This window comes from Notamacropus eugenii, chromosome 3 (genome assembly GCF_028372415.1).
Source record: "Notamacropus eugenii isolate mMacEug1 chromosome 3, mMacEug1.pri_v2, whole genome shotgun sequence".
NCBI lineage: Eukaryota > Metazoa > Chordata > Mammalia > Diprotodontia > Macropodidae > Notamacropus > Notamacropus eugenii.
The window spans coordinates 9,701,166-9,720,645 of NC_092874.1; the positions used below are offsets into that span (position 1 = coordinate 9,701,166).

Genomic DNA, 19,480 nt, shown 5'->3' on the forward strand with positions numbered 1-19,480 from the left:
ATTTTAAACATAGCCAACAAGGTATTAGATTTTTAATGCCTCCCTGGTATTCTCTGCTGGTCACAAGACAAGTCCTATCCTCTTTTAGAGCCTGGCTAGGACAATAGGGCAGATGATCATTTCAATGACTCATTTTATACCAAATCAACTTAATTCGACTCAGCAACATTTATTATGTCCTTGCCAACAATATGCCAGGCAACGTGAGAAACTATATGAGAAAACCAAGACAACACATGAAGCTCCCGATCTTTTAGGAGATTACATTCAACTGGGAAATGCAGCATGTAAACAACTGAAAAAATAGAAAAATACATTTGAAATAATGTGAAGTCATGTCAAGAAGGCATAATGTCAACTCTGGGGCTCAGGAAAGAGGAGCTACCTGAGCTATGTTGTTAGGAAGCTACTCCCTAAAATGTGAGGGAGGAGGTCACGTTTTCCTGACATGGGGGACCACTACACAGCTGTGTGGAGATCGGAGGTGGAATGCTGGACAGGAAACAATTAGCAGGCAAATTGGACTCAACAGAGAATGAGTGAAACATAGTTGGAATATTGTGTGTGTGTGCATGTGTGTGTGTGTGTGGTGCACACGTGCATACACATGCACATGCTTGTCCAGATTGTAAAGGTTCCTAAATGTCCAGTTGAGGACTGTTAAGATCCTCGAGGACAGGGTTGGATTTTGTCTTGGTAGTCTGTCTGACCAAGCAGTGTCTGACACATAGTAGGTGTTTAACAAAAATTTGCTGTTGTCACTATTGTTGTTATCCTAGAGGCAAAAGGGAACCCCTGAAGATTTTTGAGTAGGGAAAAGTCATAGCGTTGGTATTTTATGTGAATGTGAATGGTATATAGACACTTGATTTTATGTTCCCAAGATACAAACAAGACTAGAACCATTGAAAATCAAAACTTAACAGGATAAAGATAAATGAAGAAATGGCAGTGGGGCAAAAAAAGGGGTAAACTGAGTCAGGAAGGGACCAGGGCACATGGACTGGGAAAGGACAGAGATAATGAAGTGGCAAACGCACAGGAAGCACAGGAGAGGCTTATGGGCAGAGACCCAGCTTTTGAGAGGCTGCAAGGCCCCTCTGAAGAAAAGGCATCTACTGGCCTCATCCAAAGGTTGGGTGGACTCTGGGAGGCAGCTCTCCCATGAATTGGGAGCTCTTTCACTTATCCATTTGGGATGGGCACAAACATAAGAATTGTAAGGGGGAATCTTGTTGAATTGGGTGTGTTGGCAAGAGAGTGGGCAAGAGAGAAGGTCCAGGGCAAAATAAGTAAAACTCATTAAGAGCCGCTAGTGGCCCTTGAGGGTGCTTTCTTCTTCTTTTCCTTTGTACTGATCTATTTGGTTTAACTTCAAAAGGAAATATAACCTTCCCTTATTTAGAGTCAGCTCTTAGCCATTTAGTAGTCATATTCCTTTTTTATTATAATTTAATTTAATTTTAAATTTATAGAAAACAAGCATTTCCATATTACGATAAAAACATGTTGCTCATGAAAATGCAAATCTACTCCAACAAAGAAGAAAAAAGAAAAAAAACGTCCAGCAAAACTAACCAAAGGACACATCAACCAAGTATGAGTTGACATGCAAGGCAATACCCGTAGCCCTCCATCTCTGCCACTCGGGTAGGGAGTGGGTGTTTCCCGACCTCTCCTTGGGGTGCTGCCTGCACTCTCTACCCCTGCGAATTGGGAAGCTTTGCTCTATTAAATTCGAATCCCTCAACCATTCTCGGGCTTGGTGATGGGCCAGGCACTCTAGCAAGCAAGCAAGTCAACAATTTCCAGTGCTAAGGGAAACAGTTTTGATTGTTCTAATATATGATCAGAAATGACATAGCCTGCCCTGGAAATCAGCAATCGGACCGCATGTCCAGCCTTGTGGTTTAGGGGGCAGGGGCCCTGACCTTGAAGTCCAAAGCCCTGGGTTGGAGTCTCAGCTCTAATATTTGCTAGTTTTCTTGCCCTAGGCGCTTCCCCATTTTCTTCATACGTTCACGGGATGGAAACGCTCCCCGTACTTGTCTCACAGTGTTCTTGTGAGGACAGTGCTGTGTCCATAAATATGGATAATTCCTAAGCTTATTCTTGCCTCTCAACCGAAGTCCTCTGGATGCTTGCTGTCCTCTGTCCCAAGGCTAGGTGGAGTCCGAGCTCTGACAGGTCCAGAGACGCGAAGAAGGCTGCCTCAGGTGCTCGGTTCGGAGTCCCGTGTCTCCCAAAGGAAGGCCATCTGGGATGGCTTCCCCCACTCGGTCCCCAGTAACACGAGTACAGGATCCGTCGAGCTGCAGGGAGGCTGCCGCCATCTGCCTCTGCCCAGAGAGTCCCAGAACTGACGCAATCAATACAAGAGCTGACGACTAAGTTAGAAATGGGTCTCCAAAGCATTCTTGGTGTCAGGTCCTCCCAGCGACTACCAGGGACTTTCCATTTCAGAATCCACTAGAATCTCTTCAGAAAAAGGGCGATTACATCAGCAACACTTTCAGGAAGGGCACGTGGTTTTTTTTAGGTCTTTGCGTCTTTTCTAACTTGCATAAAATACATTAATTAAATTTAAGATCTTGGGGCAGGATTCTAGAAATCTCTAGTCTTCCTTCCAGGAGAGGCATCTAGGTATGGTGGAAAAAGGGCTAAAAACCCTTTAACATCACCTCTCTGAGTTTCCGTATCTGTTAAAATTGAGGGTAAATCCACCTGGAAGCTCCACCTCTCGGGGAGGAATCTCATTCTTCTCAGTGCCAGGGCATCCTTGCTCTCCCATTCTAGTTTCTGGTCTGTCCTAGCAGCTTGCTGTGCCCCCCATACCCCTATTCCCCCTATCCCGAGGACCCGAGGCAGGTGTCCAGTAATCAGAACCTACATTTAAATAGTTGCAGGTTTGCGTGTCTAGAGCGGAGGGACCCCCCCCCCCCCTCATTTGACAGAGGAGGCAACTGAGGCCCAGAGAAGCGAGACTCCTCTGCTTCCCGACCGCTGGTCCCAGCACCCCAGCTGGGCTTGGGCTCTTGCCTCCCCGCCCCCTCCACCTGCCAACGTGGTGTCTGCCTCCCCCGCCATCGCCAGAGCCTCGCCCGATACTTCTCTCTTCCCCAGCGGCGGCGCATATATTTGCATATCTTACCTTTGTTCCCAGGCAGCAGCCTATCAGCGTGCGCGGCCCGGCCGGGGCGGGGCCTTGGGCACTGCGGCGGCGGCAGCGGCCGCGGCCAGAGCCCGGGAGCCGGGTGGGAGCGGGCTAGGCAGGGCTGGGCTGCGCCACGGGAGGCCGAGGTGTGGGCGGTGGGCTACCAGGCGCTGCACCCTGCGACTGGCGGACTGACGTTCTGCTAGACTGACTGCCGCTGCTCAGTCCCCGCGTCCTAGAGCCGAGTTCGGGAGGGCAGAGGAGGGGGCGCGGCTTCCCGTGCCAGTGCCATTGCCCGGGGCTGCCCGGTCGGCCCGCAGAGCTCGCCCCTGGTCTCGCCTCCTGCCCGCCCCCCAAGATGGTGTGCGGCGGCTTCGCCTGCTCCAGGAGCTGCCTGTGCGCCCTCAATCTGCTCTACACGGTAAGTGAGCAGCCCCGGGCATGGACACCTGCTGCGGCCCGCTGCCCGGCCGGGACTCCCACCTATGCCCCCAGCCCTCCCCATCCCACCCCAGCCCGCCCCGTCCCCCTCCTGGAAACCTCCTTTCCTCGCCCGCAGTCCCTTTGGCTGCTTTACGGGCTGCACACCCCACCTTGGCATCTCTTTGGAGAGCTCCTGCCTGGAGCGGCCTCGGCCTTCCCTCCCCGCCCTCCAACACCTCTTGTCCCCTGGCTTTGCAGCGGTTTCCCGCATCCCGGGAGCCCCGGCCGCGCTCGAGCTCGCCTGCTCTATTAGGACAAGGGGGATCTTGGAGGGCAGCCTGGGTTGGGGCGTCCCGAAGCCAGAGAAGCCGGGGTCTGGGGCCCAGAGTGTAATTTCCAGCCACATCGATGGCCGGCGGCTTCCTTGTAGGCCATCGGGTAGATTTACATCAGGATATCCGTGGTGGCTTCCGAAGTTTCTCTGGTTTTTCCTAAACAATTGTTTCCCCAGGGCGGCTGCTTAATGTCTTTCCCAGCGCCTGCTAGCCATGACCAGCGCTCCATTTTAAGCCGGGTCTTCTCCCAGCACGTCCCCACCCTAGTGAGCTTGCAGATAAGAATAATGAACATTTTCATTTTCAGGCTTTGGCCCCAAGGTCTTCACTCAGAGTTTGAATGCTTTCAAGGCAGGGACCCTTTGGTTTTGGTCCTGGTACCCTCACTGCCTAGCAGGGTTCCCAGCACATGGTGGGTGATTAAGGGATGCTGAGGAGGGGCTTCGTAGGCATCTAATGTCTCGTAGGTTGAATGGAATTGAATTCCATCGAGTAGCTTGAGTGTAAGGTGGGGGGCGGGGATACGTGGAGAAAGAAGCTGATGAGGCAGGATACAAAAAACCATGTCCCAGGCTCTCGGGAAGATGACTCCACACCCTCCTCTTTCCTCATCCCCAGTTCCACCTCTTACCTTGTCCTTGCTCCCACCCTGCAAACGTCCCCAGAAGCCTGGGAGCTAAGAAGGAGCTAGGCCAGCTGTGGCTAGCTTAGGTTACAGGCCTTGGAAGGGAAAGTTAGCCTGTTTTCTCCGCCTTGGGAGAGCTGAGATCATTTTACAGGGATTGTTGCGTGTGTTCACTTGTATACCACCATGTCTAAGATCTGAGGGCAGGCAAGCTTTAGATGAACCTTTCTGGCTAGTGCCAAGCACCATCCGCTTGGTTACTGAACCTAAAAGAAGAACAAAGCAGAGAGACCCCAGCCGCCAGCTGGGTGAATTCTGGCCTTGTAATTCAGCAGATGGTTGGTAAATTGCTACTGTTCAGGCCCAGTGTGCCTGGATCAGATGAGTATCATTAGAGACCTGTGTCCTGCATGTTTGTTTGTTTTTTCTTCCCCAAATTTACCTTTGTCTTCTTGAATGCTGCTTATGAGGTTTGTTGGTTATTAATTCAGGGCTAACCAGCTCTCCTGGGAACTCTATTAGTGACCCTACTGACTTGGCCTGGGCTGCTTCCACACTGACTTCTTGGGGCTCTGAGTTCCAATCCTTTGTCTAATACCACCACTCCTGTCGTGCTCCTTGAAATGTGATTTCATGGCCCAACATGTTTCCCTAGGGCCTCAGAATGGTCACCTGTGTGGTTTGCTGCTTGCTAGTCTTGGGCAATGAGATCCAGGAACTTATTTTTTAAAAGGGAGCTAGGAGTTTCAGATTGCTTCAGGTACCCCCCAGGACAGGTGGATGGGAAGGAAAAGGGGGTAGGAGGAAAGAGGGCATTGGAAGGAGCCAGCCTAAGGCAGAGGACATTAAGAGTTCATTTATCTGAGATTCAGCAATGCTGAAAGGACAGTGATGTGGTTTGTATTCCAAGGCTTCTAGTAGTCATGGGGTGCAGAGGAAAGGAAAGTTGGGGTGAGAGTCTGAGGACCTGAGTTTGAATTCTTGTGGTCTAGTTCTATTTACCCAAATTTAATAGGATGGGTCATGGAGCACCAGTGAGCCAGACCTCATCTGGGCTTTTGCTGGAATGGTGTGTCATTTCACATTATCACAGATCTGAGGCTGTTATTTATTTAGACTGACGTTACTGGTGGGGGAGGGGAGGGACTGGCTCAACATTTTAAGGTGAGCATTGATAGAAAATCAGAAGGGCCAAGGAGTCATTGGGGATGGGGGAGGAGAGGCGTGAATTTTGTCCTGTGAAGACAAGTGCATCATTTGTATTTGGGTTTACTATCTCCCCAGTGCTCTGGAGAGTCCTCCTAAAATGAATGCCTGGCTGCCATGGTGGCCCTATAGGTCTGATTCTGCTTCTTCCATACATCCCAGTTTCCTTGGAATTGTATATACCCATATAGGCAGACATGACAGGAGCAGGCTAAAGGTGGTGGTCAGGATCACAGTCATCGGCAATGACAATAATATCGGCTAACAATAACATAGGTTCATATAAAAGTGAGAATATTTTAAAGAGACATCATGCCAACTATGGTCTCCAAGCTACATGGAATGAAGATTTTCCAAAGGTGAACTTAGCTGAACATGGTAAAACCATGCGGCAAGAGGGCTGGGTATGGGCGATGCCAGCTGTCCTCTCTGATTTGGGAGCTGCCTGGCTGCTGAGCCCACACAGATGAGCTGACATCCCAGTACACTGAGGCAAACAAAAAGGCAGCCCTCTGTCCACTTTGCAGAGCATTACGTGGAAAAGAAGAGACGACTAGCAACTTGTCTCAGTACCATTTCCATCTGAACTGCATTGAAAAAGATTCGAGAAGAGGAAAATTAATAACAGTAATTCCATGTGATGTGAGAAAAATGAGATCATAGTAGCACTGTTTATACAAAGCAGGGGTTTTTAACGTGGGTCTGGGAACTTTTGTTTTAACATGTTGAAAGCACTTAGCACAGTGCCTGGCACATAGGAGGTACGCCATATATACTTATTCCTTTCCTTCTTCTTCCAGTTTTAATATAGTTGGTTTCCTCTGCTAAACTGTGTATTTAAAAAAAGATTGTTCTGAGAAGGAACCTATGCCAAAGGACTAAAGGGGCTTGAGAGAGAGGGAACTCCAGCACCATGTGTGCCCATGCAAGTTCGCACACACACACACGTATGTGCTAAGTCTTGCCTTAAGTTTTGCCAAGCACTTTACATAAGATTATACATCTAGAGTTTGAAGGGACCTCATAGGCATCTAATCTAGTCCTAATTTTACTGATGACAAAATTGAAGCCCATAAGGATTTCATGACTTAGACAAGTTCACGCCAATAGTAAAAATCAGAAGTGGGTCCCATGATCACATTTGATCCTCACAGCAACCCTGTGAGTAGCATTATTAATATCCTCAATTTTACAGATGCGAAAACAGAATTTGAGAAAGGCTCAGTGACTTGCCCAGGGTCACACAGTTAGTATTTAATCTTAGCCAGGTTTTGAATTCAGGCTTTCCTGACTCCTAAAGGCATCACCATTTTACCTACACTCCATCTTGCCTCTTAGAAGTGAGTCAGAGCATACCTGGGTCCCTCGGGTCAGGACAGACTGAACTTCCTGTTGACAAGCCTTCATTTCATTCAGAATCAGTGATGTCAGTCCCAAAGGTTTTCCCTCACCCTATTCAATGTGCTTGATCCTGGAGGAGGCCAGGCAAGGGTCAGAATCCTTTATTTATGGCAGCTCTGGGCCCGCCTCCTGCTTTGTAGTTCCCTGCAGCACTCTAGAGAGCAGGGATAGAAGGTGGAATGATTGTAGGGAGTGGGGGAGGAGGGAACTTTAATCCCATCATTCACCTTTTGGATAAGAAACTGACGTGGATATTCCCTTTATGTACTTCAGGGCATCAGACTTCTAGAAACAACAATAAAACAGCTCAAAGGTAGAAGTAGAAACTGAGGCCCCTGCTGGAAACAAGATTATTGATAACACTTTTGGAGAAATTTAGACTGTGCTGAGGTTTATTGAGGCATTTTGGGACATTGGAAAGTCTAAGAAGAGCCAACACAAAAAATCAGCATGGATTGGAAAAGCAATTCCTGTATTAGACTGATCTGAGAGCCAGAAAGTATCCTCCAAGTCATGTGGCCCCATATCCGTGGTTTATGGAAGAGGAAATTTAAGGACTGGTGGTATTCCCAAGGTCACTCAAGTATGGAGTAGGTAGCAGAGGGGAGACTTGAAGCTGTGAATTTCCTGTTCTTTTCCCTGTTGATGTTTGGTCAGTGAGCCTCTGTTCTGGGTGGTCTCATTTGGATCTCTCCTGATGTCATACAAGTATATGCCAAGTTGGGGGAATCAGAATGAGATGCAGTGTGTACTAGTTGATTTGAGTTCTGATTTCAGAGACATGAAGGCCTGGGTTCAAATCTGGCTTCAGACACTTAGTAGCTTTGGGACTCTAAGGACAGGGGTGGACCCCAGTTTTACCGTTTATAAAATGTCAGTGTGGCAAATTGGGTAGAGAGCTGGCCAACACAATAATAACAAAGCAGCTTTTATTAAGTACCTGCTATGTGCCAGGCACTGGAATTCTAAAGGCAAAGCATTCTCTGCCCTTGGTGAGCGTGTATTTCCAGATATGCCTCCCTTCAACCCCCTCATCCTCACCCCACCTCCCTCTAGGAAATTCCCAGCAAAGACAGTCCCTTGCAAACACCATGTGTGCTATAAGATGATTTTATAAATTAAAGTGAAGTGAAGGAAAGTTGGGACTAATTTAGCATATCATAAATTTGGAGCTGAAAAGGACCTTAGAGGTCATCTAGTCCAGCCTCTCCCTTTTATAGAGGAGGAAACCAAGCCTCACTGAGGTGCAATTGCATGCTGAGGTCATGTTTTTAAGGAGCAGGGTCAGGATTTGAACTTGGGTCCTCTGACTACAAATCTAGCCCTCTCTCCACAGCACTCGGCTGTTTAAAAGTCTAGCTTCCTTCCACGTTCCCAGTTTTACCTTGTGCCATCAATTACACCTCCTGATGTCATCGGCCTCATCCGGAAAAAGGAAGGTGAACAACAACTCTCCCTTAGGAAATACAAGATCTGGGCTCACTGACCTTCAAGGCTCCTTCTCACTCCAAAGTTCTGCCACTACCATGATTGGTGGCCTCTGGAGACTGGACCGTCTCTGTGAGCTTGTCAGCAGAGGGAAAGCATCAGGATCAGAGGTCTACATTAGGATGATTAATCTGACATCTCTATAATAGCTTAATGCTTTCTTCTAGCCTGTTGATAAAAAAAAAAAAAATCAGGGCAAGACTTTAGGGAAGCGAGGAGATAGGAATAGAAATTGGCCTGTTGAGTTGCAAGTCCTCTTGGGATGGAGAGAATTCAGAACAGACTGCATCTGACTTCATGGCCCCTTTCCCAGATTTGGTCCCCCTGGGGGAGGGACCACAATGGTACCCCCCCCCCCCACTCTCCTCCCCTTGGTCAATAAACTAAAACAAAAGGTTAAGCACCAGAAAAGGTGTTTTTCAGAATGATCTCTGGGCACCTGAAGAAGTTGAGGCAGGACATTGTCACTTTTGTAATTACTATTATCATCACTTGGCATTTAACAAAACATTCCAGGACAGCTTGATTTTAATGGTATTTCTCTTCAGTTAATTTATCAACAAACATTCATTAAACACTTTTTCTGCACCAGATACTAACTGGGCTAAGCACCGGGCTTGCCAAGACAACAGGAGGTAAGAGCTTCCATTCTAGTGGGTGGGTGGGTGGGAGACAACAGCTAGGTAACCAGTGGGGTCCAGACAGGGCAGATGAAAGCTAACTTTCTCCAGAAGTTTCTAAGAGTTAAGAGTCCATGCCTTTTCAGCAGGAAGGCAGAGATGTTAGGGAACATCGAGGGAGGATGGGAGTGCCTGGCCAGAGCCTCCTCCACCACCCTCCCTAGCCTAACCTGCCCATCAGGAGTTTGGAGAAGATGAGCAGTGAGTATCAGGTTTGGGAGGGAATTGAGGAAGGAGGGCTAGGCCGAATTGTCAAAAGGACACCAGCCTTCTGCTGGTCCTGCGTCCTGGGATGAAGAGGACCCAGGTTTCTGAGAGCTTTACCAGTGAGCTCCTGAAAGGTCCCATCATGCTGGAAGGGATTCATAAAGGGGGCTTGGAATGGAATGAATTCCTACTGGTCCACAGTCAGGCTTCCCAGTTTTGCCCTGGCCTTTGCTGCAGTTTGAGGGCAAGGGATGTTAGCTTTGGGCTATGGAAACTTTTATGTTTTTTAGTATAAAATTTTATGATTTTTAATAATAGTTGAATATCTAACCTTTTTTAACCCTGTGAGATAAGAGCTATTGGTATTACTGCCTCCATTTTACTAATCAGGAAATAAACTCAGAGAGATCAAGCCATTTGTCTAAGGTCATACAGCCCATAAGTCTAGGGAGGGAGGCAGGGAAGGGGCAGTGGTGGCAGCGGCAGGTGCAATATTTGAAAATCAGACTCTTCAAGTTGAGCATTCATCTTAGATGTGCATTGTGAAGATAAATGGCCAGGACCCAGAGAGACAGCCTACAGGCAGGGCAAAGAGGGAAATTCAGTTCTGTATAAATACAAATTTTGTGGTTTTATCTCCAATAAATAACTAGGAGGCAGCTGGTGCATCAATGAATAGGACACTAGGTCTGGAGTCAAGAAGACCTGTGTTCAAATCTGGATTCAGACACTGACCATGCGACCCTGGGCAAGTCAATCTCAATCTGCCTCAGTTTGATCATACATAAAATAGGGCTAATGAAAGCGCCTACAAGATCAATGAGATCATATTTTTAAGGTGTCTAGCACAGTGCCTGGTACTAACAGCCTTTATAAAGGCTATTCCTTTTTCCTAAATAGGAGATTAAGTGGATCTCTAAGAGTGATTATGACCAGTCATTTGCTGGTATGAAAATAATATATTTGAAAGAGTGACCAAACCCAGGCTGAAAGAAGTAAGTTTGAATCCTCGCTCAGCCATGGTCCACATGGGACCCAATGCCCCAGGAACCCTGGTAAAGGATACCTCCTCATCTTCCAGCCACCAGTTACTGATCCTTAGAGTGGCAGGTCAAAAGGATGGCTTTCTCCCTCTTGGTTAGACTTTATTTTAAATGCTCAGTGTTCTTCTGCTTGGGGATCAGGGACAATGGTGATGCCTCTTTGTCCAAGAGCTCTTGATTTTCAGACCGTTGAATGTCCTATAAATTAATAAAATTGTGTGCATATGACAGACCCAACGTTCATGTTCAGGGGACACATGCTATGTCAGCCCATAAAGTCTCTGAGCATATGACATTAAAAAAAGACGTCCTGTCATTCCTGCCATTTTGAATTTCAAAAACATAGAAATGCCATAGCTGCTTAGGTTGTTTTTGGCTTTGAACTGAGCTAACTCTTGAGAGAAATATTATAGCCTAGTGGATAGAGCATTGGGCTCAGAAAAAGGAAAAACCTAGATTCAGTTCTGCTTTCAGTCCACGCTAGTCAGGTGAACCCTGAACAAGCCCTGCCTCCTCTATGAGGCCCAGCTTCCTCATCTGTGAAATTGAGATAATATTCCCTGAGATAGCTACCTCACAGTGCTGCTAGAAGGTTTAGATGATAGATGGGAAAGGCATTGAAACATTGTAAAAGAGCACATGATAAATGCTAGTTATCTTATATTGGGCTTTCGTGAGAGTAGGGAACTTATGGTAGGGGAACTCCGTCCACCAATGGATCTAGCCACTTCTCTATGACTTAGTAGCCTCATATACAGAAAGGCTAAGTATGCTCAGCCTAGCTAATAAGGTGGGACTTGATCTCAGGCTCCTTCAGATTTCAAGTCTAGTACTCCTTGACTTGAATAAGCCAAGCTGTGGAATAAGCATTTACCAGTTCCTGCCATCTATAAAACACTTAGTAGGTTTTGAAGTGCTCTGGATGTCAGCTATGTTTGTTTTTGATTTTTGGATTCCGGCCAGGCCATGGATCTTGTTACTCTGAGCTGGGGGTGGGCAGTGAGGGGAGGGTCCATCTGGAAGAGCAGCTGTTCCATTTGGGCATAGGCTGTCTTTATTGTCACAGCTAGAACAGCTTTCTAGACCTGGCCTGGCTCTGGAAGGAGCCCAGAGGGGTGGTCATCTCGTCCCGGTGGTGACTGACAATGGCCTGCATAGTCCCTGGCTTCAGGAAGGGCTGCAAGGCATGACTCTCTCTCCCTGTTTCCACCTGGATCTCACCCAGGGACATATCCCTGGATGAGGCCTTGAAGACAGAGGTAAGTAGGAAGGAGACAAAAGCTGTTGTCAGAATTCTACAGAAAGTCATTATCTGATTGGTTAATTTGGGACCCCACCCCCAACTTCATTGGTGTGGGTAACTCTTGGTGTGAAACAGAACTCCACCAAAGCAGGCTGGAAACGCCTCTGAAAGTGTGAGACCTGGATTGCTGCCAGGTGCCCTAAGAGGTTGTGATTAAATAGACATGTAATACACACATACACATATGTCTATGTATGCATACATGTACATGTATATGTGTTTGTGTGTGTCTTTGCAAGCTTGGAAGGCTAAATAAATGATAGGTGCTGCTTTGCTGTTGCATTATTATGAGCCTCATCTACCTTTAGTGTTGACCTGTCACCCAACTCCCACTGGGGGCTCTGAGAAGCTGCAGCCTGTGCAGCTCAGGTTTAATAATGTTTGTAAGACCTATGGCAAACTTTAACGTTCACTGACATATTAGTAGTAATGGTATTTTCACACCTACAACATTAAATATGAAATTAAGTGGATATTAAAAGTAATGATGATAATCATTCATTTGTTGATATGAAAATAATGAAGTTGAAAAGATGCTGAATTTGGAGTCAGAGGGGCTGAGTTTGAATCCTAGTTCATTCAGTCACCTGTGAGACTATGGGTAAGTCACTTTACCTTACTGGGCCTCAGTTTCCTTATCTATAAAAGTAAGCAACTTGGCTTCACTGACCTCGAGGCAGCTTCTATGATCCTGAAAGCTTCTGTTTTGCCCCAAATGTTCCTGTTTTCAGCAGTCTGCAAGGCTGAGTCCACATTATGATCAAAGAAAGTGGGTTGGATGACCCCTGGAGAGTTAACCAATGCCAGTCATGTTAGGGCATAACCTGTCTGCAGAACATACATCGCTGAGCATTTCCTAGTCAATGGGCCTCTTTGGGGCACAGTATTCGATACAAACAGAAAATTCCATTCTCTGTCTTCTGTCATACAGTATATGGGATCCAGTGTGCTCCCCAATATCAGATGCGTAGCTCCATTATGGAAGACTCTGTAGCAAGTGGGAGCATTACTTCAAAAGCCTTTTGTTGTGTATTGAGTTCCCCCTATCCCCATTAGATTGGAAGATCCTGGAGGACAGGGACTTTTAAAAATTTGTATCCTTACCTCTGCACTTAGCAGAATGCCTGGCACACAGTAGACAATTAATTTAGGCTTACCGAATTGAAATAAAAATGCCCCTTGTTTTCTGTTTATCCTCTAAACATTCTGTGAATCACCCGTGATTTGTCCATAATGAATGTGCCAATGAAAGAGTGGTTTTGGTTTATCCTGGTCCCAGATTTCCACCTATGACAGTATGTATATTGAAGACTTAGGTTTCCCATTACAATCCCTCCCATCCACTTCCACAGGATTTTTAAAACAAAAAAATGAAAGAAAAAAGTTTAGCAAAACTAATCAACAGTGAAATGTCATGCACAGTGTTCAATGCCCATAGTCCTCCACTCCTCCATGGTGGGATGGGAGGAGAGGGACCACCTCACTTATTGAGTTGAATGACCATAGGTAAGTCATTTCCCTCTTTCTAGGTCTTACTTTTCTCATCCATAAAATGGGGGTGGTACCAGCAGCAGCAGCAGCAGCAGCAGAAGCAGCAGCAGCCATAGTAGTAGTAGTCGTAGTTGTAGTCGTAGTCATAGTTGTAGTCGTAGTAATATATGCCTCACAGATTTTTGGGAACATCCGGTGAGATGATGTATATAAATTTCTTTGCAAACTTTACGTTGCTACAAGATTGTAACTCTGGCTTCCTCTGTTTTCTGATCTTCCCAATATCTTTTTCAGAGTCATCTGGTTGAGGTCACTATTATTTGCCAAATAGGAGTTCAGATATGACTGCTGCTTTTCCACTTGACTTTCAATTTTAAAATACTTTTCAGTGACTCTTATAAAAGTTTGGCATATTCCAAAGTGGTCAGATGTGCAGGAGGCTTGGTAGCTTATGGAGTTTGCTCTGAGCACTGCCAGAGACTGACTAGGCAACTTCCTCAGATTGAGGGAGGGGAGAACTCTTCCAGCCGGTTCTATATGCACATAAACACAATAGCTCACAACCTCTCTCTGTCTATATAACAAGTTCGCCTTTCCATTATAATTTTTAAAAGTATCTAGATCATGGAAGAAAAATGGAAGCATTCAGTTGGGTAGTGATAACATGTTTAGTTATTTCCTGAGGACTGTTTGGAGGGGGAAGGGGAAGGGACGAATTTTAGAGATATGCTTCCCAAATCGGAGACTTAGTGATTTAGGAAGGCAGCATGGCTCAGTGGAATAAAGACTGGCCCTGGAGGCAGAGGACCTGGCTTCACATTAGGACTTTACCACTTACACATCTCTCTGGGTCTTGTTTTCTTCCTTCGTATGATGAATGTATTCAAATCTGGCCTCAGAAACCTCCTAGCTGTTTGACTCTGGCTAAGTCACTTAACCCTGTTTACCTCAGTTTTCTCATCTGTAAAATGAACTGGAATAGGAAATGGCAAACCACTCTAGGATCTTTGCCAGGAAAACCCCAAATGGGGTCATGAAAAGTCAGACATGACTGAAATGACCTAACTGCGGCAACAACAATGAATGCAATGAGCTAAATGAACTGAAAAGCCCCTTCTGACTTGGAAACCTATGATCCCAGGAAGCTGTGAAATCCAGTGACTTTCCTTCTCATCATTTTAGTGTCTACTTCATGTTTTCCTGAATTTTTATTTCAAATGAGATTATAATCGTAAAGCACTTGGCACCGTGCTTTGGTGGCCGTCATCAGCATCATTTTCTCATGCCCACATGGTTGCTTCTCTTTGGCTTTGGGGGGTTTGCTTGAGAGGAAACAGTGTATTCTCTTTAGACTTTCGTGCCTTGTCTAGCTCCTTTTCTGAGCCTTTTTCCTCTCAGAACCTGTATCATTAACTTTTCTTTGTTTCCAAAAGAAAATAGGAAAGGTTGGTGCTTCCTGCTTCATAGAGACATGGGTAAATACAAGTTTACAGACTTATAATCTACTTTATTAGACTTCCATCTTCTAGAGGAAGGAAGCCATTCATCATAGGTCTAAATTTACTTTCAATTAAAATTGATTTCATAAGGGAAATATTGTCTTTGAACTGAGGTGACCTTTTGTTCCTTTGTCTGTCAGGAACTTGTGGCTTTAGGTTGAAGAACTGAGCTTTTCCATTGTGAAATTGTAATAGGCTTGACTCCTGACATTGATTTGAAGCAAGTGGTCAGGAGGACTCAGTGGGATCCATTTCTTTTCCCCAATAAAGACAAGTGAAGCCTTACTCACCTTTTATAGGCAGAAGTAGATGAAGTCAATATTTCCAGGAGACATTGGTGAAATGTGACGTTCTTAATACGGTGAGACTTTACTATGCTGAATTGGGAATGTTATCACCCCAACCATCAAAGTTATTCAATTAAATAAAACAGCAAGATTGTATATTACGGAAACTTTTCAACATTGATTTTTTTTAAAGGATATGCACTTTTGAGACTGTAACCATCTTAATTCTTGTCTGGTTGGTCCCCTGGTAATATGACAAGACCGTATGAGAAAGCCTGCCAGAATCATTTGCCTGTTGTTATTGTTGGTCAGTCATATCTGACTTGGTGACACCATTTGGGGTTTTCTTGGCAGAGATCCCAGAGTGGTTTTGCCATTTTCTCTTCCAACTCATTTTACAGATGGGGAAACCGAGGCAAACAGGGTTAAGTGACTTGCCCCAGGGTCACATCGCTAGGGAGCAGCTTGAGGTCAGATTTGAACTCAGGTCTCCCTGACTCCACAGTCAGCACTCTTTCCACTGTCCTGCCTAGCTGCCCGTTATTTTTTGCCTACAATTAATTCCCCAATTCAGAACACCTGGGTAATTATGGGCTGAGACTTGGCTTTTCTTTAGCTTATGGTAAAGATGAATAACCTTTGACATCTGTGTAGCCCTTTCAAGTTTGCAAAGAGGCAGCCTGGATACAGACCTGTCCTCAAAGCTCGGAAAACTGGAGTTCCAGTCTTGTGCAATCTTCTGGTTGTGTGGTATTAGACAAATCATTTCACTGCTCAGTGCTGTGGCTAGCCAGGACCTAAAGTGGCAGAGAAGGTGCTGATCTCCATTGGTAGATGGAGGAAACTGAAGCTGAGAGAGCTGCTTTGCCTTGCCTGTCAGTAATTAGTAACTGTCAAGGAATCTTGGATTTAGGGCTGGACAGGGCCTCAGAAGTCACTGAGCCCATGAATGAGTGAAAAGGTGTTTATCAAGAGTATGGACGAGCATCGAGATGCCAATGGAAAAGCAAGATAGATCCTGCTCTCAAGTAGCCATATTCTAATTAGGTTTCAGCAGCAGAGTGGATAGCAAGGCCCAGGAGTCTTTAGGATAGAGTGGCAGGTCATGTGACAATGCCTAAATGCTTTTTTCAGATGAGGAAACCTGAAGAGGTGAAGTGATTTGCTCAATATCCAAAGGAGATGTGTTAGGGATGGGATTTGAACTCCCCCTCCCCTGCGCCTCTCATTCAAACACAATGCAATTTCTATGCTGGAACATGACTTTTCTGACTCTTAATTCCAATGTTTTTCTCACTGCTACATGGTCAGCAAAATTAACAAGGCTTTATTCTGGTAGCTCCTATTCTGGTACCTAGGATGATCTGCTCAGCCCTGTTCTTCCCCATTTCTTTCCTTTCACTTGTGATTTCCCCCAATGGGTGCCCTTGTTATCACTGCCTTTAAGGGTTCTGAGCATCTCTCAGGCTGGGAGAAGAGAAGCCACATTCCTCACATCCCATATTGGAAGTCCTTGAAGTGAACTTTCTCATAGAAATAATGTCAAAATGATGGTCAGATATAGTCTTAAAATGACACCCAGTGCTACACTTTGAATGGGAGGCATTAGTAGAATGACCTAGGAATGTAAACCACCATTTTGAAGGTGTTTTTTTAATGATAAAATAAACATTCCAAAACAGTGATTTGAAAGTTGAGTTTCAGAACACAACCATTTCAAAGGCAGAAACTGTACCCAGGCCACACCATCACTAACTCTCCAGCAGAAAGCCCATGGAAGAGGTGTGGAGGATGTTAACAAGACATCGAGGGATTGGGCCGAATGTCTTTTAATTCACTCTACCTTTCACATTACCTTTCTTGGGTCCCCTATCACACCATTGGCTCATTACACTTGCAGCTTATGGAACCTTCTAGTTTTTTTTTTTTCAGACAAATTATCTATTACTTCTGTCATTTTGTACTTGGGAAATTGGCTTTTTGAACTCAATTAAAAAAACAACAACTTTGAAACTTCTCTTTTCTGCATTTCATTTTGTTAGATTTGAGCCAATATCCTTTCTCTCGAGATCTTTTTGGATCCTGACTCTGTCATCTTGTATGTTGGCACCTTTCCCAACTTGGTGACATCCAAAGAAGCAACAAGCATGCCGTCTACGTCTTGATTGAAGTCATTGATAAAACTGGTCAATAGCGATCATGATTCTGTTGTATCTTTGAATTTTAATGATCTCAGATTTAAAATGTGGTAAACTTGGGGTACTGGCTAGAGTCATTAAGAACTAAGTTTGAATTCCATCTCTAATATTTACTAGCTGTATGACCCTGTAGTGAAAAACAAGACTTCATCTTGTAGCCTTAGTAAAAATGAAGAGGAAGTAACAGATGGGAGAATTTTCGAAGGAAAGAAATCATGAAACTTAACAATTTACTGAATACAGATGTCATTAACAGACAGAGAAGTCTGGAGGAATCTTTTTTTTATATTAATTTTATTTGTTTTCAGTGTTCTACAATCACTACCATATAACTTAGATTATTTTTCCCCTATCTCCCCCCTCCCTTCCCAAGACAGCATACAATTTTATATAGGTTCTATACATACATTCCTATTAAATACATTTTCACTATAGTCATGTTGTGTAGAAGAATCAAAATGAATGGAAGAAATCATATAGCAAACCAAAATGTAATGCAGAAGAAAATGATCTGCCACATTCTGTTATTGAATTCCAAACTTCTTTCTCTGGGTATGGAAGGCATTTTGCCTTAAAAGACCATTGGGAATTTTTTTAAGTCTTTACATTGCAATGAAGTTCCAAGTCTACCCAAAAAAACTCTCGCACACTGTGGTCGTTGCTGTGCACAAAGTTCTCCTAGTTCTGCTCCTTTCACTCAGCATCAGATCATATAAGTTTTTCCAGGCCTCTCTGAAGTCTTCCTGTTCATCATTTCTTATAGCACAATAGTATTCCATAATTTAGCCAGCCATTCCTCAGTTGATGGGCATTCCCTTGATTTCCAGTTGTACATGTGGGACCCTTTCCCATTTTTATGATCTCTTGGGATACAGTCCTAAAAGTGGTATTGCTGGGTAAAAGGTTATGCACATTTTTGTAGCCCTTTGGGCATAGTTCCAAATTGCTCTTCAGAATGGATGGATCAGCTCACACCTCCACCAACAATGAATTAGTGTTCCCTCTCCCACATCTTCTCCAGTTTAATTTTTTTAAAGGAATTTAAAGAAATGAGTTGATTCATGTTTTTTATATCAGTGACATAGAGTGATTATCTCTTCTGTTCATCTTCCTCCTAGCAGGTAAATGTGTAAACCCCCTCAGATAAAGGGTGGTAGCTGGGGTTTAGCCTTGGTCTCAGCATCTACTCAGAAAACACTGTAAAAGCTTAATGCTACTTCTAGGAAGCATACATCCCCATATTGATGTGTTTCTTCTTTCTGTTTGACCCCAAGTGACCGCTGATAGTGTCCCAGGGGGAACTTTGGGTATTTCCTTCTTTCCTCAAACACATACTTTTATAAAACTATCTCAGCAGGAAAAAATTTTGGTGGGGAACTTCCCCTGGACCCACATTTTGAAAATTTAAAATATTTTAGATTATGAATTTTGGTTTCAATATTTAAATTGCAAGAAGTTATATAGAATTGTAAATCTAGGAACACTCCAGTCCTGGAACAATTGAAGATAAATATCCACCCAAAGGAAAGTAAAGAGGGTCATAGCAGGTATAAGAAGGATACAGTAAGGAAATGGAAAAGACACCAACAGCAAAGAAATGGATGGGTGAAAAATGATACAGGCTGGTAGTCATGTGACAAGGAAGGGGTCACGGTTGGACAGATTGGGGCACTTGTATTCTTGGGTTTTCAAGAAAAAGTGATAAGGATTCCTCAGTGCCCCCCCCCCCCCCCTTGGCAGTCTTTCAGAAGGACACAGAAGAGTCCATGCACAAGACTGGCAGGTATAGACCATCCAGTTTAGAGTACACCCTGTTGCCATCTGTGGGAGGGAGCATCCACATTGATACAGTGACAAATATATATGAATATATTGCTTGCAAGAAGGTGGTCATGTAATGTTTCTAGTTTCCTGGCCCACAACAATGGTTTCTAAAAACTGTCATAGAAGGATTTTATGTAAACCTGGGGGATCACATCATATCCATTTCTGTAAGATTCCTGCTATGCATCTCTTGGATCAAATCCAAAGACAAAAATGTCAGGGATAATAAACCTGAAGCTTCTTTGACCTGAGTTTTAAGACCTGCAGCTTCCTGAGGACTCACTGTTGGAAATGCTATGAATATGGACCCTTGTCA

General features: G+C 44.8%; 1 protein-coding gene across 1 annotated transcript in view; it reads left to right on the top strand.

The window, feature by feature from the left end:
* The first annotated feature begins 3,199 nt into the window (after window positions 1-3,199).
* Window positions 3,200-19,480, top strand: part of TSPAN13 (tetraspanin 13) — a 29,457-nt gene continuing 13,176 nt past the window's right edge. The window contains exon 1 of the mRNA XM_072650830.1: window positions 3,200-3,575. Within this exon, the coding sequence (XP_072506931.1) occupies window positions 3,513-3,575 (63 nt within the window). The 5' untranslated portion in view covers window positions 3,200-3,512. The remainder of the gene's footprint in view (window positions 3,576-19,480) is intronic.